This window comes from Bufo gargarizans, chromosome 2, assembly GCF_014858855.1.
Source record: "Bufo gargarizans isolate SCDJY-AF-19 chromosome 2, ASM1485885v1, whole genome shotgun sequence".
In the NCBI taxonomy this organism is placed as follows: Eukaryota; Metazoa; Chordata; class Amphibia; order Anura; family Bufonidae; genus Bufo; species Bufo gargarizans.
This window is the reverse complement of record NC_058081.1, coordinates 121529701-121551550: the sequence shown is the minus strand read 5'-3', so window position 1 is coordinate 121551550 and position 21850 is coordinate 121529701. Positions and strand designations below refer to the sequence as shown.

The window sequence follows — 21850 nt, the reverse complement described above, 5'->3', positions numbered from 1 at the left end:
GGCATGGACCGAAGGGCCCCGTGAGAGGCTTCCTATGGAAGTCTGTTACTACTTTTGGCAAAAACGTCGGGTCTAGCCTCAAGGTAACACGATCCTCCTGTATTGTGAGGTATGGTTGTCTTATTGACAATGCTTGGATCTCGCTCAATCTTTTTGCTGATGTTATAGCAATAAGAAAAGCCGCCTTCTGAGAAAGATGCTTCAGAGAACTTGAGTCCAAGGGTTCGTAAGGCGGACCTGTGAGTCCATTAAGGACAGTGTTTAAGTCCCTGGTAGGCACCCTTGATTTGAGAAAAGGTCTTAGTCTGGCTGCAGATCTCAGGAATCTTTGGATCCATCTATGGCTGGCTAATTCGGAATCAAAATATGCACTAAGTGCTGAGACCTGGACTCTAAGGATAGAAGGACTTAACCCTGACTCTAGGCCCTTCTGCAGGAAATCCAGAATCTTCAGTATATTAGGTTTGGTCTGCGGCTTCGTCGCCTGACCAGGTACAGAATTTCTTCCAGATTTTAAAATAAATGGAGTTTGTGACCCTCTTTCTGCTGGCCTTCAAGGTAGAAATAACCCCTTCAGAGAGACCTCTACATCTTAGAAGGTTGGACTCAGGATCCAAGCCGAGAGATTGAAGATTTCCGGATGGGGATGGAGAACTGGCCCCTGGATCAGGATATCCTTCCTCTTTGGGAGAATAAAAGCTTCCTGTGGGGAGAGTTTGGTTAGAATCGAGAACCAGCCCCTCTTGGGCCAGTACGGGGTGACCAGGATTACTCTGGCCCTGTACCTGATGATTTTTTGGAGAACCTTTGGGATTAATGGGAACGGAGGGAAGGCATATGCAATGTCCCAGTTCCAGTGTAGGGAGAAGGCGTCGATCGCTAGGGGCATGTCCCTTGGGTTTAGGGGGGGGGGGGGGGGGGGGAGAAAACGCTATCCTGTATCCGTTTTTGACAAGATTTTGAGCCCAGCTGTCTGCTGCCACTGAGCAGAAAATTGGGATAGTCTTCCCCCTATCCTGGCGTCACTGTTTCTCACCTCCCTTGTTTTGGGGATTAAGGAGGAATCCTCTACCCCTCCCCCCTTTTGGGTCACTCCAACGTCCGGACTTACATTTACCACGAAAGGAGCTATTTTGGGAAGATTGACTACGAAAGGAAGTTTTCTTTTTAGCAGTCTTCTCCTCAGGGAACCCTTTCTTTTTATCCGTAGCCTTCTCAAGGATCTTGTCCAGTACAGGACCAAACATGTGATCCCCTGAGAAGGCTATAGAACATAACTTCATCTTGGAAGAGATGTCACCCGACCAAGATTTCATCCAAAGTGCCCGCCGGGCAGCATTGGACAAAGCGGCGTCCTTGGCTGAACCTAATTGTCTCTGCAGAGGCGTCCGCTAGAAAACCCGTGGTGGATTTTAGTAGGGGAATAGTATCTAGTATCTGGTCCCTAGACGTCTTGTTAACTAGATGACTTCCTAATTTATTCAGCCACAGGTACATAGACCTGGCGACTGAAGTAGCAGCTATGTTTGTCTTTACACTAAACATGGCTGCCTCCCAAGACTTCTTTAATAAACTGTCAGCTTTCATTTCCATAGTGTCCCCTTTTAAAAAAAAAAAAAAAAAAAAAGTCCACTTCACCTCCCTGAAGCCAGAGAGGACTTTTCTCTGTCCTAGCCGCTATAGGGGCAGGAACACACTGTTGAATGGTGGTGGGAGGGGTCCTTTTAAACATATCTCTGTTCCTGCTCCTACAGAGGTCAGGGGTCAATCTCTCTGGGCCGTCATGGTGTGAAGTGAAAATAGCCAATAGAAGCAAATAGAGAGCATAGCACACATGCATGCCCACGCCTCTATTCACTGCTAAAGGGACTGCCGCAAACAGCTGAGCCTTGTTCTGGAGATAAGAACAGGTCCCAGAGGTGGGGCCCGCATCGGACATCGGTGGCATATGCTAGCAATATGCCACCAACGTATGAGATGGGTTTAGCCCCTTTAAAGTACGCTCGTCATTGCATACATTATCAAATGGATCTGATCACTTATCAGGGCCAGGCATGACTACATTTACACTGCCCGGCCCTATCAAAGCGCAGAGGCCATGACAGATCTGAAACTGTAGGAATAGCGCCCCCGTTGCTCCTAGACGCTCATTTGCATATATTAAAAACATAATTTTTCTCAGCAATGTGGAGTATCCTAGTCATATGCCATCAATATCTAAGATGGGAATAACCCTTTAAAGCTTTTGTGAGGTCAATTATAAATTTTATTTTCAAGAAAAAGAGAAGACATGTAATGTTAAAAACCTTTACTTGCATTTTCAATAAATAATTTACAGTATCTACATGAGTCGATGTCATACCCAAGAAGAATGGTTTTTATCAGGTTTTCCCTTTTGCCGTTGTGCGGTATCTCTACATCTGTCAGGTGTTGTAGACAGTAAACTAGATAAGCCAAACCAGAATAAAGTGCTTCACTTCGTTTCTTTTTTCTGAACATTGATTTACCAGTGACAGTCTTTAATTAACCCCACAATGACCGTGGTGTGAAATGCAAGATAGGCAAGGCTTTAGAAAGCTATTTATATGTAAAATTCTGCAAACTACACACATCCAGACATACCCTGCAACATGCTTGCTGGGATACAGATTGAAGCTGCACTGACTACTAGCACTTAGTGGGAAACATGAAGAATTGGGGCAAAGGATACCATTGCTAGAACTTCTTACATGAATGAGGATGATGCAGCAGGTCAACCACTGACTCCAGGAGTTTGTCAAGGATCATGAGCCTACCATCCAACCCCACCATGTTGGAAATTTTATGTTAGGCTACTTTCACCTTAGCGTTTTTTTCAGATCAGCCATGGATCGGCAAAAAAACACTTCCGTTACAATAATGCAACCGCATGCATCCATCATAAATGGATCCGGTTGTATTATGTCTTATATAGCCATGACGGATCCCTCATGAACACCATTGAAAGTCAATGGGGGATGGATCCGTTTTCTATTGTGTCACAGAAAACGGATCCATCCCCATTGACTTACATTGTGCGTCAGAAAGGATCAGTCTTGCTCTGCACCACATCGCAGACAGAATTAATCTGTCCGCGATGGGAGCGCAACCAAAAGGAACGGAATGCATTTTGGTGCAACAACGAACGGGGACAAAACTGAAGCGTTTTCATCCGCTATTGAAATCCTATGACTGATCTCAATAGCGGAATTGAAAACGCTAATGTGAAAGTAGCCTTAGAGGTTCAATACAAAACTAGGATGCTGCTGTCCTGAGTGCCATCTGTTACCCGCACACAGTACAGTCCTGGGCCAGACCACTGTACAATGTAGGCCGAATGGTTATTCCACGCCAGACTTGTGAATATATCCGTGTATCTTCACAAACTAAATTGGTGGCCCAAGATATCTCCCATATGCCATTACAGAGGCCAAATGGCTGAAAAGTCACGATTCAGACAGAAGAGGTACATGGTTTTTGCAGGAAGCATTTATAGAGGCTGACAGCTGTGGAAACACCATCCTAGTAAAATCTGCAGAAGCAACCATTTTATAGACTTCTCTGCAGTTTTTAGCAATGTAGCCAGTTAAGTTCCTCCAGCAAAGAGTGACATTTTTGGGGGTCAAGGCAGGATATGCCTCCTGCTTTATTGCCTCGTCTTAGTTCCCATGTAAATTTGCTGGCTGAATGCTGGTGGGGTCACAACACGTCTTCCTGGGCTGAGAGCTTCCTCTACTGCTTAAAAAAAAAAAAAAAAAAAAAAACACTATAGTCTTACCCAGATGTTTGCAGCACATTAGAGTCGATAAAAATTCAATCTAATGACATAAAAAGTAGTTACCACATCTATTACACTGGAACACATTACGTACCTCCTATTTACAGTGACAATTTAAAAACCGACAGAATTACAAAAGTTCCACATATTACAGACGAGATAAATTATGTCCAACACAAATTGCATTATTTCGCTTTACATCCGACTCCTATAGGTTTATATTTACACTATACATCTGCTCCAGTAACCAGTGTCATGTCAGTAAATGGCCTGTACTATGATCACTGGTCTAAAGACCAGGTTCTACTACATGTCCCCCACCCTAGAATTTATAGCTGTATTAGAACAGGCTGCTGCTTCTTCGCTTGCCACGAGATGTGGCATCATGGTGATATAAGCGCTCCCATTTCCAGCCCAGAGGCCCTCTGAATTACTTGCCATGTACTTTCTACCAGCTCTTATCTGGATGCATCGGCAGCTAAAGGAAAGCAACATGTACCTTGACCAACATACTCATAAAAGTGCTCCCTCAGAGAGCCAAAATGCAATATGGTTGCACAGGTCTGCAAAGATTCCCATTTCTAAAGGTTTTGGCATTTCGATTTTTACATGTTTTCATTGGCCTCGTAAACTTCTGCTTGGTACCAGCATGTTTCATTCCAAGTTTTGCTGTATGACGCATGGCTACATATGCCTAGTGGATATGGAAAAGCTTATCGCTACATGTCCACATAAACACTGGTGATGGTTAATAGACCATCTGATACTAGTGAGCACCAATAAAAAAATTGATCATGCGTTTACAGCTTATTATGAAATCACAAAAGCCACGTTCACAAAATACTAACATTTCACAGCCACCATGATATCTGCAGTACCAAGTCGGGCAGAGGAAGTGGTCTTCTCTCTGACATCTATAGACGAGGTATGGTTCACATAAGCTTCACTAAGCAGATCTGATGGACAGGAAACTACGTAATTATTGTGCCTCAAAAAGATGCACACAAAAATATAAAAGTCTTAATTCAGTTTTTCAAGTCCATACCCTAAGGATTAGACACCTGTCCTACATCAATGTGAGACACCTTTCTTGCTGAAAGGTACATATTCCCAGAGACCTTTGCATTCTTTGTAGGCTTTGGATCAAGGATGGCATAGCTTCACTAGATGGCAAGTCCAAAAGCCTTGTTTCTGTGACTGTTGTATACAAGAAAACATTATAGCGGTGTCACATAATTGTGCTTTCACAAAAACAAATGCATATTAGGTAATTGAGCCTGCCTCACTACATCTCATTAGATTTACACAGTAAACATAACATTACAACACTGTGCAACACTGAAACAAATACACAAAAGCCACAAGGAACATGGCCATCCCTAGGCCCGATTTAGGAGCTGCACTTCCAGACGGCAAGTCTGTGGTCCTTTCATACAAATGGAGTTTGTCCTTATTGGAGTGTAATAACTTCACATCCTCAAAGGCATAATAAGCAGCTAGAGTGAAATTCACATCCCCTGTTGTAAGGAGGTCAAAGACACAGGACTGAAAGTAGAGGTCCTCAACGGGCAGCTTTTCTTTGCATTTGGCTCCTGCCATCTGAGGGGTAAATGAGGAGACACTGGATCCAGTCCCATGTCTCCTAGAGCCAGTTTCTGGGGTTTGGGAGTGAAAGGTTCGAAAGTCAATTTGCTGATTCTGAGGACAACCCTGGAGGCACAGATAAAGTCCTTGGTTTTCTTTGTCCTCCACTGCATTCACCACCTCCTCAGGCATGCGTACTGCAAAGGTCAGGTAGCGACCAACTTGCCGCACCACTATTGTGGTACCAATATATTTGGCTTGTATTTCTATGTGTTGCCCCGACACTTTTTCTATGATTTTCAAGCTGTTTGCTCCACTCTTATCTCCACCATTCTTAGAGCCATCTACAAAAGCAGCTGGAAGCTCATCCATTTCAGCCTGGTAAACCTTTTGGTCCACACACTCTTGGAAGTTTTTGAAGATTATTGTAACCTGAAGGGAAAAAAAAAAAAAAAAAAAAATAGAATAAAAAATTAAATTCATAAGAATTGCTTAATAAGTGAAGATATATCATACCAATATAGTGGTTTACACAGCTAGCTCTGCCAAGTAAACCAATGAATCGATAGGAGCCAAGAGACTATTGGGTATGAGCAGTTTAAGATTAATAAAGTGAAAATTCTTGATCAAGTTCAATGAACATGGATATGACTGCTCCAATGATTTACTACAGTATGCATTTTCATACATGCAAGCACATGCCTTTACCTATTAGAACGCATTTGTAATTCTCAAAAAAGGTCTAACTTGTTTCACAAGATCCCGTATAATGAGGACAAAATTCAAACTGTATTAGCAATGTGTACAAAAAGTGACAACTTTATGTCTGTACTTTTAAGATGCTTGTTTAGAATAAAGTGTCTTTTTTGCTTCTAATTAGTAAATTAAAAGTTACTAGGATATTCTCATGATTTAACTGGTAATATATTTTACTTTAACCTAGGAAGCCCAGGGCTACATCCAAACCTTATAACTTCCTATATCTGTAAGACTCATCTAGTAATTGTATCAATATGAATCCTATATTTACCTTGCTGGTAGCTGTTGCAGTTGATCCTGGATGTACAGGTGTGTTGGTGACTTGTACATTCAAGTAATTATTGTCTATGAGAGGCCATGCCCCTTGTATTTTGCAGGTCTGAAAAGTGTCCGTAAACGTCCTAAGATGGGGATCCCCAAAGAGACCACAATGGGTGTAATTAGGGGCTGCTGAATGCCGGTGAAAATTCTTTTCATAATGACAAATCTCAGGGCTGTCAGACCTTTCCTGGCTGTCCCATGGTGGTGGGGTACGAACACGTGGCTGGGAAGTGGGGCCATCTTTGGAGCAATTGTGTTGACTCATGAGGTCATCAATGCCATGGACAGCTGAATGGTAAGCCAAATCTCCTCTACAAAAGCGAGCAGTGCGACGGGTGCAATGGGCATAGGTTCGCAGTGCTGTGCAAAATTCCACCGAATCCTCTGCTCCTGTATGATGGGAGTTTGAGGTTGTTGACCAAAATTCTGAGTTACACTTCAGAATTCTACAGGAGGAGCTGAAGGCTGAAAAGAAAAAAGAAAAAAAGATTTAGCAAAGTGTTGAGTGATGTCATATTGTAATTTCATCATTGTCTAGCTCTTTCACATTTTAACTATTCCAATTTAAAAAAAAAAAAAAAAAAAAAAAAAAAAAGTATGGCCCTCATTTGTAAACAATTCAGAGCCCATCAAATTGGCGCAAGTCTCCCAAAGACAGGCCAAGACTAAGCACCATGCTCTGACATATTATTTATGTAGACTTACACGGCAGCCCAAGAAGTCACTAGTAACACAGCTCAGGCATGCAGCAGACCCACCATAACTCACATGAGTCTAGGTGCCTCATATTTCCTTGACGTCACCGGTTCCTAGATGTTTGGACAATCTCTTTACTATTGGGACATCTACCTCCGGAGTTTACGAAGGTCCCGTACATGTTAATATTTACAAAATGTTCTTGAGCAGTTTTCCCCCCTATTAACCTGAAAGTAAATGCCACATATTTGCAGTCCTATAGTATCAAACAGCTTTCTGTGGTGGTAAAAGAACAGCAAAAGATGGTGATTTATACTGGACTGAAACAAAGTACAAGTGGAGCATAAAAGTGAGCAGCTATCACATAGCAGAAAGTAAAACACAGTACAATCTGGAGGTACTTCACTAATCCTGACACCCGTCCTCACACCCACACAGCAACCACCATTTATTTGATGTTTAGGAGATACAGATACATACTTGTGAAAAGGGGGAGGAAGAAGCGGAGAGGAGTCAAAGCTTTTTGTATTTCTGCAATGTAGAACTGAATGAAAAGCTCAACAGCAACTGATCAAGATGGAAAAACAAAAACACATAGTTCTGTGCAAAACAAAGTCTGACTAGATCGGCTCAACCTGCCACACAAGTGTTCCATTTCGGCTTAAACCAAATAGGTGCAGCATATTTCTCAAGGTTGTGCCACCGTTACAGGCACTGGCGTCACAATCCTTAAAGGGACCTTGCCTCAGGCACTCAAAATACCTGCAATATCCAGGGCACCTCATCCATCAGGCCTGGTCCCTACATCCAGAGTGTGCCCCAGAGGAACTAGTGTCTGCCTCTCCTTCACTGCCGCATGCCTGCCCAGGGTTCTCCTCCAAACAGTGAGTAACCCTTGATTGCCCATAACCGTGACCTCACTTCGCAATACCGTGCAGGTCTGAGGTGCTGCATAGGTGTACCCAAAAAACATGGTACATAATACAAGCTTCCGTTTCAATTCTCTACTTGTTCCATATCATGAAGTCCGCTACATTGATGCTGTACCTGCCTCATCTTAAACATTATAGGAATCAATGTACACAAGAACCCATAGCTACCAGACAAGCACATTCATTGTTCTTTCCACGTCATCAATACAAGCTAATTAGTTAATTGCTACAACGGCTGGAAACCATATTCTCTAGATTTAGAAACTACTTCGCTTTTGACAAACTTAAAAAAAAAAAAATCCTCAGCGTACGGTGTATTAACTTGTGCTTGGGCTGAGCTGTGAAATACAACCCTGGGGCGATGCAGGACAGCTGTGTTCCCAGGTGAGGCTGTTAGAGGCTCATTTCCTCCCACCTCCCTTCCCAAACATTCACAGTATTCAAGAGCTCATATTGGCTGCAGGCATTAAAAGCATACGTCTGACTGCTACAGTGACGCATCTACGTGTCTTGCAGCTAGTGAATAGCTATGTTCTTGCCAAAAAATATACCAAACAAACAACTAAATAACCCATAGGACATTCAACAAGTCAAGCTATTCTACAGATGGAGGCAGCCCCCCATAACATAGTACCATTGGGCAGAGGTAACAAAGTATAACTCCTAGCAGACACTTTGTCCAGTACTGGCTAAGTATTTGCCCATGTTGCCCAGTGCTATGCACATAGTTTCTACTTGACTACATGATATCCAGTTGAGTCCCTGGCATCTCTCCACCTCACTTAGCAAGCAAACACAGAGAAGTCATACCGTCAATAGTGTATAGAAATGTAGCCATAAATCAGGGGTGAACTCTGTAGAGGTGGCGTCAGCCATCCCCAACTACCCTGTGCCAGTGACTTCCTAATAGTAACTTAAGAATTTCTTAGATTGTTCAATTCATTAATAAAAATAAATCTTAATCATACACACCAAAATGATAAAGTAGGGGGGGGGGGGGGGGGGAATACATGAAAAGAATCTTTGGATGTTCTACAAAAAAAAAAAAAAAATAGAAGCAGCAAAATAAGAAGCATAAACAAGAATGAAACCGTGTCTGCAGGCCCTAAATTATTTACCAAAAGTCCAAACACATTTTGAGGATTGTTGTCTTCAGGGTAGTTGTTACACCCAGACCCACAGGCCCCACATAAGTATTATGGGAGGTAGGAGACTATTATAAAATATTGTACTGGGGCCCAGGAGTTTCAATCTATGCCTCTTGTGTTTTAGGGCAGAGTCAGATACGTAAGGGGACAGCAGAGGCTTGGCAATTAAGACTATTACCTTGTGGCATTGGGGTCCTGAGTTTAGGGGAAACACCTGAAAACAAAGTAACCTGTGACCAAAAACAAATGCCACCCTCCCTAAAAAATAAATAAAAAAATAAGCTTGTAATAAAGAAAACATAAATTTCATGCAATTTTTTTTATAAGCAAAGACTAATGGGAAGATGTATTATTCCCTACGTCAGGGATCTCAAACTGCGGCCCTCCAGCTGTTGCAAAACTACAACTCCCAGCATGCCCGGACAGCCTACAGCAGGGCATTATGGGAGTTGTAGCTTTGCAACAGCTGGAGGGCCGCAGTTTGAGATGCCTGCCCTACGTGTTTTATCTGCCATCCTAATATAGCCTTTACCCCAAAACCTTGATTGACCTTTACTGAAGATCCTGCACCACTGAGTAAAGGATTATTACTTGGTGATCAACATTATTATAACCATTACCCGTTTTGTTTTATGTGTTGTGTCTTCATGAGACACAATTATAGGAGGAAGGTGTGAACAGAAATGGCGTTCCCACAAATTAGGTCATGTATGCCTTAGAATAAACTAACACAAAGAGCCGAACTCAGAATCCCAGCGAGCCACCATACAGGAGATGCAGGGTTTAGTGTGAGACATTCGCTCAATGGCACAGTTGTTTAAAACCTGGAGAGATCACAAAACCTTTCTGTGTGACTCATGCCTGGCAGGAGATGTTGGTATTGTTGGCATCAGTACCCTTAGAACTTTATTTACTTGGTTTTGACACAGAGGGGGGAAAAAAAAAAAGAAGACAAAGTGCCAACATATCTTGGCTTACAGCTGCCAGATCTTTCAACAGAGCAACCAGAAGGCTGAAAAATTAGCTGATCGAAATGGACACTAAAAAGACTTATTCAAAGTTTCTCCAATTCCCTCAAGAAGTAAAAAAGGGACAAAAATGTGTAGCCATGTCTAATGGCCTCAGAAATTGGGTTTCATTTCAATAAACTAATTGGCTACAGCATCATTCTTCACTTGGGACATCTGAGAATGTCCTAGGCTGTACTCCTATCAATATTCAAGAGGGTCTGCGACAAATGTGTGCACTATTAGGGAAAGAGCTAAGACCTTGTGTTCTGAATATTCATTTTGTTCCATTTCCTTAAAATTTAGCCTTTCATATCCTTGCTGCATTACGTGCCATAGTTCAGTATTAGGTTAGGTCTACACGACGACAATTGTTGCGCAACAAAAAGTTGCGCGACAGGGCACAACTACACGGCAACATTTATCGCGTGACAATTTTTATAATGATAGTCTATGGTGTCGCACTGTGACACGCAACATACTGCGACACGGCAGTCGCAGAAAAATCTATCTCAAATGGATTTTTTGCGACTGTCGCAGCATGTCACAGTGCGACACCATAGACTATCATAAAATTTGTTGTGCGACAAATGTCGTCGTGTAGACCTAGCCTTAAAGGTCTCAGTTCATTAGTGTATGTTCTCAGTGTATGTATTAACTCATGACCATTCAGTTTAAAAAAAACTAAAAAATATATATAAATTTGGTCAGGATTACAATGTTGCGTCTGCGCCGCTGCTCTAAAAAGCTGTCCAAGCGCAGAGGCTCTGCTTCATCGGCAGCACTGTTCATGTGTAGCTACCTGGAAGTGTAGCGGCACATGCAGTCGCTGTTCCAGAAGCACAGTCTCTGCGCTTATCGTGCTATGCGGAGCAGGCGTAAGATTGTCAGGGCTGGCAAAGATGTCCAGCCCTGTGAAGTGGTAGGGGCAGCAGGGATAGCCCCTCACAGGTGGAGAACTCTGGTTGATAAGACAAATCGACTTATAGGAACTGATACACATCTCTAGTCAGGAGTTATTCCCCTCCCCATAAATATGCATACACAGATTGGCCAAGATTGTATGTTTTATACGGAAAGAGGGAGATGCGGCTCTCAGGCACCTCTGGTGGTGCCCATCTTCTGGAGAATCAAGGATCTAAAATTAAACAGGTCAGGCCATTCTCCCGATTACAGACGTCTAGGGACCAGTGGGGCTACAATAGATGCTGAATCCGGACACTATGGCATCAGCCAACATTTATTTCATGATTTAGGTCCCATTTTCTTCAGCATTTTGAAATGCACGTAAAAACACTACGCATTTACAATTGCAACACTTGCAAATATTTTACATGCACTTCAGGCAGTTTTGAAATCCTATAGAGAAGCTGATGTGGAGAACGAAAAAGTGGAGCGTGCTGCATTTAAAGGGAACCAGTCACCGTGAAATGCAGTGCAATCTGCAGGTTATAGAGCAGAAGGAGCTGAGCAGAATGAGCAACAGTTTTGTGGGAAAAGATTCAGCAAAACTTGTAATCTATACATTTATATTTCTGCTCGTTCTGAACTCAGTAGTCACGTGGGCAGTCTTATTGGAGACACAGCTTTCCCTGTAGAAAGGTGTATACAGAAATAGCTGGCGATCACTGATAAGACCCACCCTCATGGTTACTGAGCTCAGAAAGAGCAGAGATTTTAAATAAAATACAAAATCATATGAATTTTTTCACCCATAAAACTAGATTTAAATCTGCTCAGTTCTACTGCCTTATCACACGTTGCCTGCAGATTACACTGCATTTTCATGGTGAAAGGTCCCCCTTTAAAAAGCAATTGACCTTAAAAATGCGACAAATTTACCACGACTTTTACTACAGACTTTAATATCTGAGCACAGAATTTGTGAAAAATGACAATGAAAATGCTACAAAAATGTGTAAAGACGCTGCATGTGACGGGGCCTTCTGTGTATTTCGCACTGTAGGACACAGGCTTGCAATGTTAGTAAATGGAAATATTGGAGATTTAACACAGTGCAGTTTCTCCATTAACGTCCTTTGCTTTTTTTTCCCTTGAAGTCGCCAGCATGTTGCAGACGAGCATTTCCTATCCCAGGGCAGGTGCACCAATATACAGCATTATCCTTCACTACCCCCCCAGCAGCGGTGCGATTATTCATTATACTTCTATTATTTCTTTCACCCCAGTGTGAACGGAGACATGCGCAGTCTTTTCACTCCACACTGCCGGCTGCCAGTACTGACACAGACAGGTGCATTTCTAGGCTATAATAAAACATGCATGCACTTTTTAATAATTTAACAACCCAATCAAGTGAGGCCGAGCAGTGATAAACTAACATACAACTTTATTATGTGAGAATTGCTGGCTCTAAACTGCAATATCCCTAAAGTCCAGCCAACAACTTTCATCTGTCGAGTCCGATAAAGAATTCAGTCGCTTTCATTGCATTAGTAACTTGTAGCACTACATGTTCTTTATACCATGGAACAGGCCTATGTAGTATGTTTAAACGGATCCGTTTTCACTGACACAGTCTGGCACAATAGAAAACAGATCCGTCTTGGTTTTGTTAAAGGGAACCAGTCACCTAAAAAACGCCTATAAAACCGCCAGCAGTACGTTATAGTAGCCCCCAGTCTGTTAATAATCATATGCTTGATCGGTTAGTCTGATGCTCCGTAGGTTCAAAAAATGATGTTTTAAGCGCCATCAGCGCTATCTTGCCGGTCAGCTTGAAGTCAAGGGGGTAGCGGCTTCCTTGCTTCAAGTCAAGGTAAGCCCGCCCCCAACCGTCCCCTCTCTTGTTGGATTGACAGCCTGCAGCGCGGCCGGGATCGCATAAGTCACACGCATGCGCAGTGCTCCGCTGGAACCCGGCTAACAGCGACAGCCGTAGACTAGATTGCACCTTACCAAGGAGCGCACCGCACAAGCACGAAATTTATGCGATCCTGGCCGCGCTGCAGGCTGTCAATCCAACAAGAGAGGGGACGGTTAGGGGGCGGGCTTACCTTGACTTGAAGCAAGGAAGCCGCTGCCCCCTTGACTTCAAGCTGACCGGCAAGATAGCGCTGATGGCGCTTAAAACATCATTTTTTTGAACCTACGGAGCATCAGACTAACCGATCAAGCATATGATTATTAACAGACTGGGGGCTACTATAAAGGTACTGCTGATGGTTGTATATGTGTTTTTTAGGTGACAAGTTCCCTTTAAAGATAATACAAACAGAACCGTTCTGAACGGATGCAGGCGGTTGTACTATCTGAACGTCCATGACGGATCGGCACAAAAGGCAAGTGTGAAAGTAGCCTTAGATGGTTGGCTGATACTGCCAAAGTTGGTGGGTTTGGCTGACAGATGTCTAACGTATATGGCAAGCCTTAGTGTAGATTAAGCCTGAATAGTCATTTTCATAGGGAAATAATGACTTGTGCGTAAAAAAGTTTTTTTTTTTTTAACACACTTATGGCATATCCTATTCTATTTTCAATTAAATTATAAAATCCCAAGAACCTCTAAAACCAGGGTACACAATCATCGCATTAATGCAATCGTATCAGACCACCATGCAGTATTCCATATCATGCATTTGGGGGGGGGGTACTATATCTCCTTCTGGAGAGCGCCCTCATTTTGGGTTGCATCAAATAGATGTCAATGTAACTGAACATGTATGGTCAGACCGATGATCAATATTGCCTAAAATGTATATGGTTGCGCCTGCAAAACGATCGTTCTCTGGGCAATCATTTCAGCCATCAACCAACTTCTATCTAATGTGTATGGCCACCATAAATGAAGCCTCACTTCACAGCTAGTCTAAATTCAGTTAACAAAGCTTCACCTCCCCCACCCCAAGAAGTGCTTAGCTGATCTGCAGCCTCATTAATGACCATCTTAATGAAAGGATTTGCATTACAATGTCCCAATAATCACTTTTCTACACAATTGTTTAATAGTTACCCAGCAAGGACAAGGAACACAAGTATTTTGTGCTAGTGTGAAGTACTCCATGACTTCTTATTGTAGGAAGGACCAGATTACTACACATATAATAAGTAAAAAAATCTCTAGAGGGGCAGGAGTTGGGAGAACTTGTTTGTGAGCTCCGGGGTCCTTCCAGTGACCTCCTTTGAACTGCTAATCAAGCAATCTTGCGGAATAATGGTCTGATTATTATTGTCTTGTTTGCATAACAAAGCCGCCCAATAAAACGTATTTGACTGTACTCAGAGGGGTGTGAAAGATCAGCTGAGAATAGAGCCTGTGGAATGTGGCAGCTTCACTAAAGCTTCAGCGCAAGAATAAAGACAATGCAATTTGCCATCCAGAAAAGCCCAACAGGCCAATAAATTACCCCATGTGCAAAGGGATTAGATCAGGTTTCAGTTACACAGGAGGGGGATGGGTGGCAAAGGGAAGAAAAAGCTGTGCACTCTTAAAGTTACAGAGCCTCTTTTATTCAAAGCCTTCACAGCAGGAAATCTTCTGAGACCTGTAGGTTGAATCGCAATTAATACATATGGTAAATAGCATTCAGAGCAGGATTTGGTCTATGCCTCTATTCATGTAACATCTGGACGGTCACATCTACGTTCAAAAACAGTTTGCCAATCGTAAAACCTGTGGAAAAAAGTTTGCCTCTCCCAAGAAGTACATGAAAGTCTAATTAGTGATGTTGGGAACCACGGTCTTCTGATTTAGGTTATGAGCACAAAAACAAAAACTGAAACCTATAACTATAGGAACCCAAGTTGAAGTGCCCATAAAGGCCTATGGGGCACATTTATCAATACCGGTTTATGTTTTCCAGTCTTGACGCCAACTGCACCATCAGAGGATGTGCCAAATAGGGCTGAAATGTCGATTGAATCGAGTAATTAGACACAAAAAAAAAATCCTTGATGCAAATTTTTTGCATCGAGGATTCGTTTGTGTCATGTGACCACGGAGCAGGAATGAAGCGCTTTCTACTACTCACTGTTCCATGGTCACCCGCCGGCCTGCGGAGAAGACGACTGGAGTTGTGGAGCGGCACCCCTACAGGAGAGGTAAGTATTAAAGGGCTGCTGGAGACTAGGAGCGAAGATTGTGGCACTGGGGGGAGCCGAGGGCACGCTGGCATCGGAGGGGATGATGTCAGAGGACTCATGGAATTGGGGACAGATAGCACAGAGGACTGATGGCATTGGGGGGAGCTGATGGCATGAGGGGGGGTCTGATAAGACAAAAGTTATAAATAAGAACGTTTTCCTTTATCAGAGTACTCGAATAGTCATTGGATTATTCGATAGATTACATGATTACTAAATTAATCAATACCTGCAGCCCTAGCGCCAAATTTACACTGAGGTGCACGCCCCTTATAGATTTGGCACATCCTCCGATGGCTGTGTGACAGTCTAAATTCAACTGCAGTCTCCTAGCTGCCATAGATGTCTGTTCATGCCAACTGAAAACTGATGTGAATAAAGATCTGGTGGGCCTGCTATGTCCCTCACCCCTTTTTCTTGCCAGTTATAAAAAGTGGAGTTTAGAGGGAGAAGTCGCAAATTTTGCCACAAAAAACAAGCAACTAAAATGTACAACTTTATGATGCCCCAAAAGTGGCATATTTGGAATATTAAATGTCTCATTATATATTTACTTTACTCATATACAGAGTGCCAACATATTCCACAGCTCTGTACAGACATGATCATCCCTCACGTCGGCCCCAGTCCCAATTGGGACTCAAGCTAAATTCTAAATTAATCAATCAGTACCTTTTGGCACGCTCGAGGAAATCCATACAAACAATGTTATAATATGCAAGTTTCATGCAGACTACAACCTAAAATAGCATATAAATTTGACCTGTCATACCGTATCACATGACATTCCAAAACAGATTTCAGGATCTCAGAAAAGTGAGGCGAGGTTCACATCCGTGGAAGAGACTCCAGCAGGAGCCTCTGTTGCAAATTCTGGCCAATAAAAAAAATAAATAAAAGTATTCATACCAGAAACCCAATGGACCCCATTATAGCGAATGAGATCTTTTGGGTGCCAGCGGTGTCCGGCGTATGTGAGATCTGGCGATTTTGTTATTCTTTTTTCTGTGTCGGAGCAGAATACCGTAAATTGGCCACAGATATGCACGTCGCCTTAGCTGGTCACTCAATTGGGTACCAGAATGGCATCTCATGTGGGAAGTAGCTGAATGGAGTATTTAAACCTCACCGACTTTCTTTATTTTACTGGGGGGTGTATGTTAATAACGTCTTATTTCAATTATACAAAATTTACTCCGTTACCATGTGGAATGGATCCTGTTGACATCACTGTAAACATGTTTTGTGTGACAGTAGCTTAAAAATCTCTCTCTTGTAAAACAGTTCTCCATCCAAGTAACTGGAGCCCGAGCTTCTGCAAGACTAACAGCTCCATTGTGAGCAATATCATCTTACCCATATCCTGTCCCAGAATCTTCTGCAAGGGAAAAAATAAAAGCAAAACACCAACTAAGCATTATCATCATTGTCACCGGCTGCTGTACTGTAAATAACCCTGGCATATCAAGCATACGATATATAGCAGCAGCCATTGCCAACCGCCAAGACAAAGAATACCGCCATTATATTACAAGTCTAAAGCAGCAGAAAAAGTGGAATCTGAAGAGCTATAAGAGAGAGAGACCAGCCTTTTAACAGCTTGTTCTTCTCACCTTGTAAATCATCATGCAGGCCTTGAACAGCGCTTGTACAAATCCCACATGACATACTTATCTATAGATAAGAAACGCGCTTCCCAAAGCTGTCACCATATTCCAAATACCCAACAGATAGTTGGACTTCACACTCACCTGCCACCTATACAGGGAAAATAACAATATTTCACCTCTGTGCCCAAGATATTCCGGTTATACTGGGTAATACAATTTCCATACGTGTGTGCTTGCAATTAATTGGGTGTAACCATCATCAATAACATCAAGACATCAGGGCTACGTAGGTCCCTGAGAACAGATTTGACCCAAAAAAAACAACAACACAGGGCTGTTGGCCTGGTGTTCGAATCCAACCAAGGACAACATTTGTATGGAGTTTGTATGTTCTTCCCATGTTTGCTTGGGTTTACCCCAGTTTCCTCCGACATGCCCATCAGTACTGATAGTTTAACTGCCTTTCTATAATTTTGGCCCCAGTGTGCATGTTCGAGATAAAGAGTTGAGACTGAAACATGTGGTGACAACTAGGGATCGACCCATTATCGGAAGTACCGATATTAAGGATTTTGCACATTATCGGTATCGGCATCTAACCTTGCCGATAATGCATATAAAGCGAATACTAGTAAGCGCTCACTAGTATGCATCGGGTGCTGGGAGCAAGGAAGAAGCGTAGCAAGCGCTTCCGATACTCACCCTCCCTGGTCTTCTTTGATGGGGCCCGCGCTGCACTGTCCTGACCCCGTACAGCGGCAGGATGTAGTGCGCACACTATGACCTGACGCTGCATGCTGTCAGGTGACAGAGCAGCGCAGGCCGGAGAACACAGGGGAGCGAGACGCCGGACCCGGAGATGAAGAGGAGTCGCGGCGCAGGAGAGGTGAGGAGTTTATTTTATTCATCTGAGGTCTGATAGGGGTTAATTAAAGTCAGTGAGAGGGGGGGGGGAAATGGTGTGGAAATAGGCATTTGGCACTAGTATATTATAAATTGACTACCAAAGGCTTTATTAAATTTATAATATACTAGTGCCAAATGCAAAATTTCTACCACCTCAGCAACTACTAACTAATATAATAAATTATCGGCCATCGGCCTGAGAGTTCACCGCTAATCGGTATCGGCTCTAAAAAAATAAAATAAATCAATATTGGTCGATCTCTAGTGACAATCTTTGTAAAGTGTTTTGGAATATGTTGGTGCTATGTTAGCATCAAGGAGATGAAAGATAGGTGGATGGGATCGCAACGGAAATACAAAAATGGCAAAATAGTGATGCATCTAGATTTTAAAGGGGAACTAAACTTCTGTAACACAAAGGGGCAAGAAGCGCCGGTCCAAATGCTGTGCCTCTTCAGCTCTCCTCTAGGAGCCGAGCATGCGGAGTACAGACCCATATACTTACTGTGGATCTGTACACCACATGCCTGGACAGCCGAGGAGAGACGAAGAATACCGACGAGACGCAGTGCTCAGAGCGGCGCTTCTGCCCCTTGTTACAAGATTTTCTGCAGATAAAGAAATTACAATTCTGTGTAGAAGAGTAACTACCTTAATATATACGAGACGGCCAACTGTGGACAAAGAGCTTCACATCAGGACGGATCATGGCCTGAAGGATGGGGGAGAGGTGTTGAGGGATACAGCTCTGAAGCGACTTCATTATGCAAGTAGCCAGTGTTGGGTCATGTAATAATATGAACATAAAAGAGAAGATATGCCCATAACTGAAACCACATGGTAGAACCTGGATACAGATCCCCCTGCACCAGCAGCCATGTATTGCCTATTAATTAAATATGATCTCACATATACATGACATGACGTCACCCCCCTGCGACTGCAAGGGTGTAATGAAGCACACCATCTGTACGGCTAAGGGCAACAGAGCAGTTCCAATTCACTGAAATTATTGCCTGTTAATAGGACCAATTATTTGACCAGGTGTATACACAGCCCCGTGTGTTAACACAGGAAGCTCATCTAGTATGGGTTCACAGGTGCTGGAACTCATCAGGCCGCCACCAATTAGCCATCTCGCTAAATGCAGCCATTTGTTGAAAGGAGGTTTGCAGCACGCTGACCACAACACCCCCCATTTTCCACCTAACGCAAACTCTTAGTAAATCTATGCAGCCTGTGTCGGTCTATGGCTTCCCTTCCTTACAAAAGGACTCGCCTAAAATAAAAAGCCACAAACAAATATACAGTAAATACTTTACGTATTCACTAGTGTAAAACTTTTTTGTATATTTTTCATAGTAGTGGTCCCCAACCTGTGTACATCTCCCATTGTAGTTGAGCAATACCTAGTGAGCCACAGATTGGAGACCACAGCTATAAACCAACGACCAATGTTATGGCTCTCAGAGGAGACAGCCTTCCATCTTTCCGAGGCTACAAAACATCAGGTTATAGAACGGAATGGGAGATGTCATTCAGCTTTTCCAAAAGGATAGATTTAAAGGGGTTAGCCGACTATTGGATCGGTCATCAGTAACTGATTCATAGGGGTCCCACACCTGGGGCCACCACCAATCAGTTGTTTGAGAACCCCTGGTGCTCTTGTGAGCTCTGCGGCTTTCTTGTTGCTTACCCCATCATGTGGCCTGGAGCCCTATTGCTGAGCTGTGCCCAGGCCACATGACCAATGGTCGTGACGTCACTGGCTCAAGTGGCCGATCGGTGGGGATACCATTTGTCGGACCCCCACCGATCAGATGCTAATGACCTATTCAGAGGATAGTTTATCAGTAACTTAAAGGGGTTATCCGACTTGTCTTAAGAAAACACATTGGAGGTAATTTACTAACTTTTTTATGGCAGTTTTTGACAAAGTTACAAGACCCCTTTTCACAACTTTTTAACTGTTAGTGCGACAATATTTTGCTGCACAGGCATTTAACGCCATCCTTGCCAACTTGGGAGTGGCAGGGGGAGTATAAAGGAGCTGGCGACATTGTCCCTGACATATTTACTAACATTTACGCCTGGAAACAGCCATAAGTATTGACCAAATACTACGAGCCCAGACTGATGAGGCATGCGCCTCGTCATAAATTAGGCACATCCTTCGGCAGCACAGAGGGGAAATCAAACATTGGTGTGAAACATCGGTCATTGGAAATTACTGTGGTCACTTTTTGCTGAAATTTTAACTATATCGGGGGACAATGCAGCAGTTTTGCAAAAATTGTGCAAAAAAAAGCTGCTATTATCCCTGCGCTTAATACATCTTTACACAGGGAGTGTATTGTGAGTGACCACTAAAGCAATAGCCGCATTAGTAATACTGACAGATAACCCAGACCTGATTGATCTGTCCTTGCTATGTAAATTTACTTAACGCCCTAATCTCCAATTCTGAAACCTGGCCTAACAGTGATTTAAAAACCAGATTGTTGGGTGCTGGAAGGTCACATTATACCTTTCTATTGCACCTACAGGAGAGTAACAACCCCCATCAGGGACTATCCTAGTAATGGAAATGTAGATGTGTGCACAGACCGCAAAGCATCAGGTGTTAGCATTTTATTGCCGTGCACAGCCGCATACAAATATCAAGCTGATCTTTCAACTTTGTTCCATGAGGAACAGATAGGAATCTGACAAGAGTGGGATTGATAGGCAACGTCTAAATTTCACACTCATGACGCTTTACACAACTTGCTCCCAAGAGCTTGCAATCGGAGCTTTAGAAGAATTGCAATAAATCATGTTTAACAAACTATGCACAAAATAATACAAAATGTAAGCAAATACACAAAGCAGAAAGCAAGCGGCCTGGAGACACATGGCCTGCAAAGAAAATATTTTCACATCTGCGCTTCATCTGTGGATACAAGAGACACTGCTATTCCAGGAGGAGGGGTAGTTCACCCTTACACCCCCCCCCCCCCCCCAAATATTTAATGTGAACCTTCTATAGGACAAAGGGGATTCATCAAACTATCTGCCAAATCTTCACCTAGAGCTAATGAGTCAGGCCTGAGTGTGCGCCTACTTCTACACAGCTCTCCAGTCAATTACTGGGTCAGCGAAGATAAGGACCAGATAAACGTATAGAGACTCGGTACTGTGACATAGTCCTGGATCAGACCCAGTTAGGCCGCAGTCTGCCCCCCAGTAGGCTATGCAACTAGGCAGATTTGGCAATCCGGACTCTATAAAGCTCCAACCGGTAGTCACCCAGCTTTCCCAGAACATCTCCAGGGCCTCCTGTTTGATCCCAGTCAAAGCAGTTGTCATTTCCACTATACCAGAGAGCTATAAAATAATAAAAGCTGTAGTCATTCCATTACAGACTTGACGGCCTGCCATAAATGAACAATGACTTCTCCGACCCATAGAAAGTAGCAATGTCCACAGCAGAAGAGAAACTTCTCTTAAAGGGCCAGAATCTGCAGACCATGGCGATTACTGGGGCAGGTACCTAGAAACACTTACACCTACTGGATACAATATACAGAGAGCCTCCGAAAGAATACCATTATTTAAGGATTTACCAGGACTACATTTCCAGGTGAATAAAAACCTTAAGTCTGCAGAAACTCGAGCCGCTGCAAGGAACAAAACCCCCAGTGTGGAGCCTGCCCTCCCCCCCAACAAAAACAAGGTTGGCAGGAATTTGCAGGCAGGGATCAAGCCAGCAAAACACTAGGACTCATTGGAAACAGATGCCTATCCTGGGTCTCATTCTATAGATCCTGGGGAAGCAGGAATAAGGGAGACCCCACCGCTGCGCTGATCCCAGCCATGCAGTGACAAATTATCGGAGGGGTAAATGAGGAACATCTGAGGGCTGCAGCACAGAGGACTAGAGCAACCCGTTACTGAACCAGGAGCCCAGAAAACTATTAATGACTTTATTTTTCCAATAGGATATTAA

The 21850-nt window shown here is 43.2% G+C and overlaps 1 protein-coding gene across 1 annotated transcript in view; it reads right to left on the bottom strand.

The window, feature by feature from the left end:
- Positions 1–3142: 3142 nt before the first annotated feature.
- Positions 3143–21850, bottom strand: part of RGMA (repulsive guidance molecule BMP co-receptor a) — a 35702-nt gene continuing 16994 nt past the window's right edge. The window contains exons 3-4 of the mRNA XM_044283196.1: positions 6411–6925; positions 3143–5812 (exon numbers count right to left, since the gene is read on the bottom strand). Coding sequence (XP_044139131.1) covers positions 5117–5812; positions 6411–6925 — 1211 coding nt within the window. The 3' untranslated portion in view covers positions 3143–5116. The remainder of the gene's footprint in view (positions 5813–6410; positions 6926–21850) is intronic.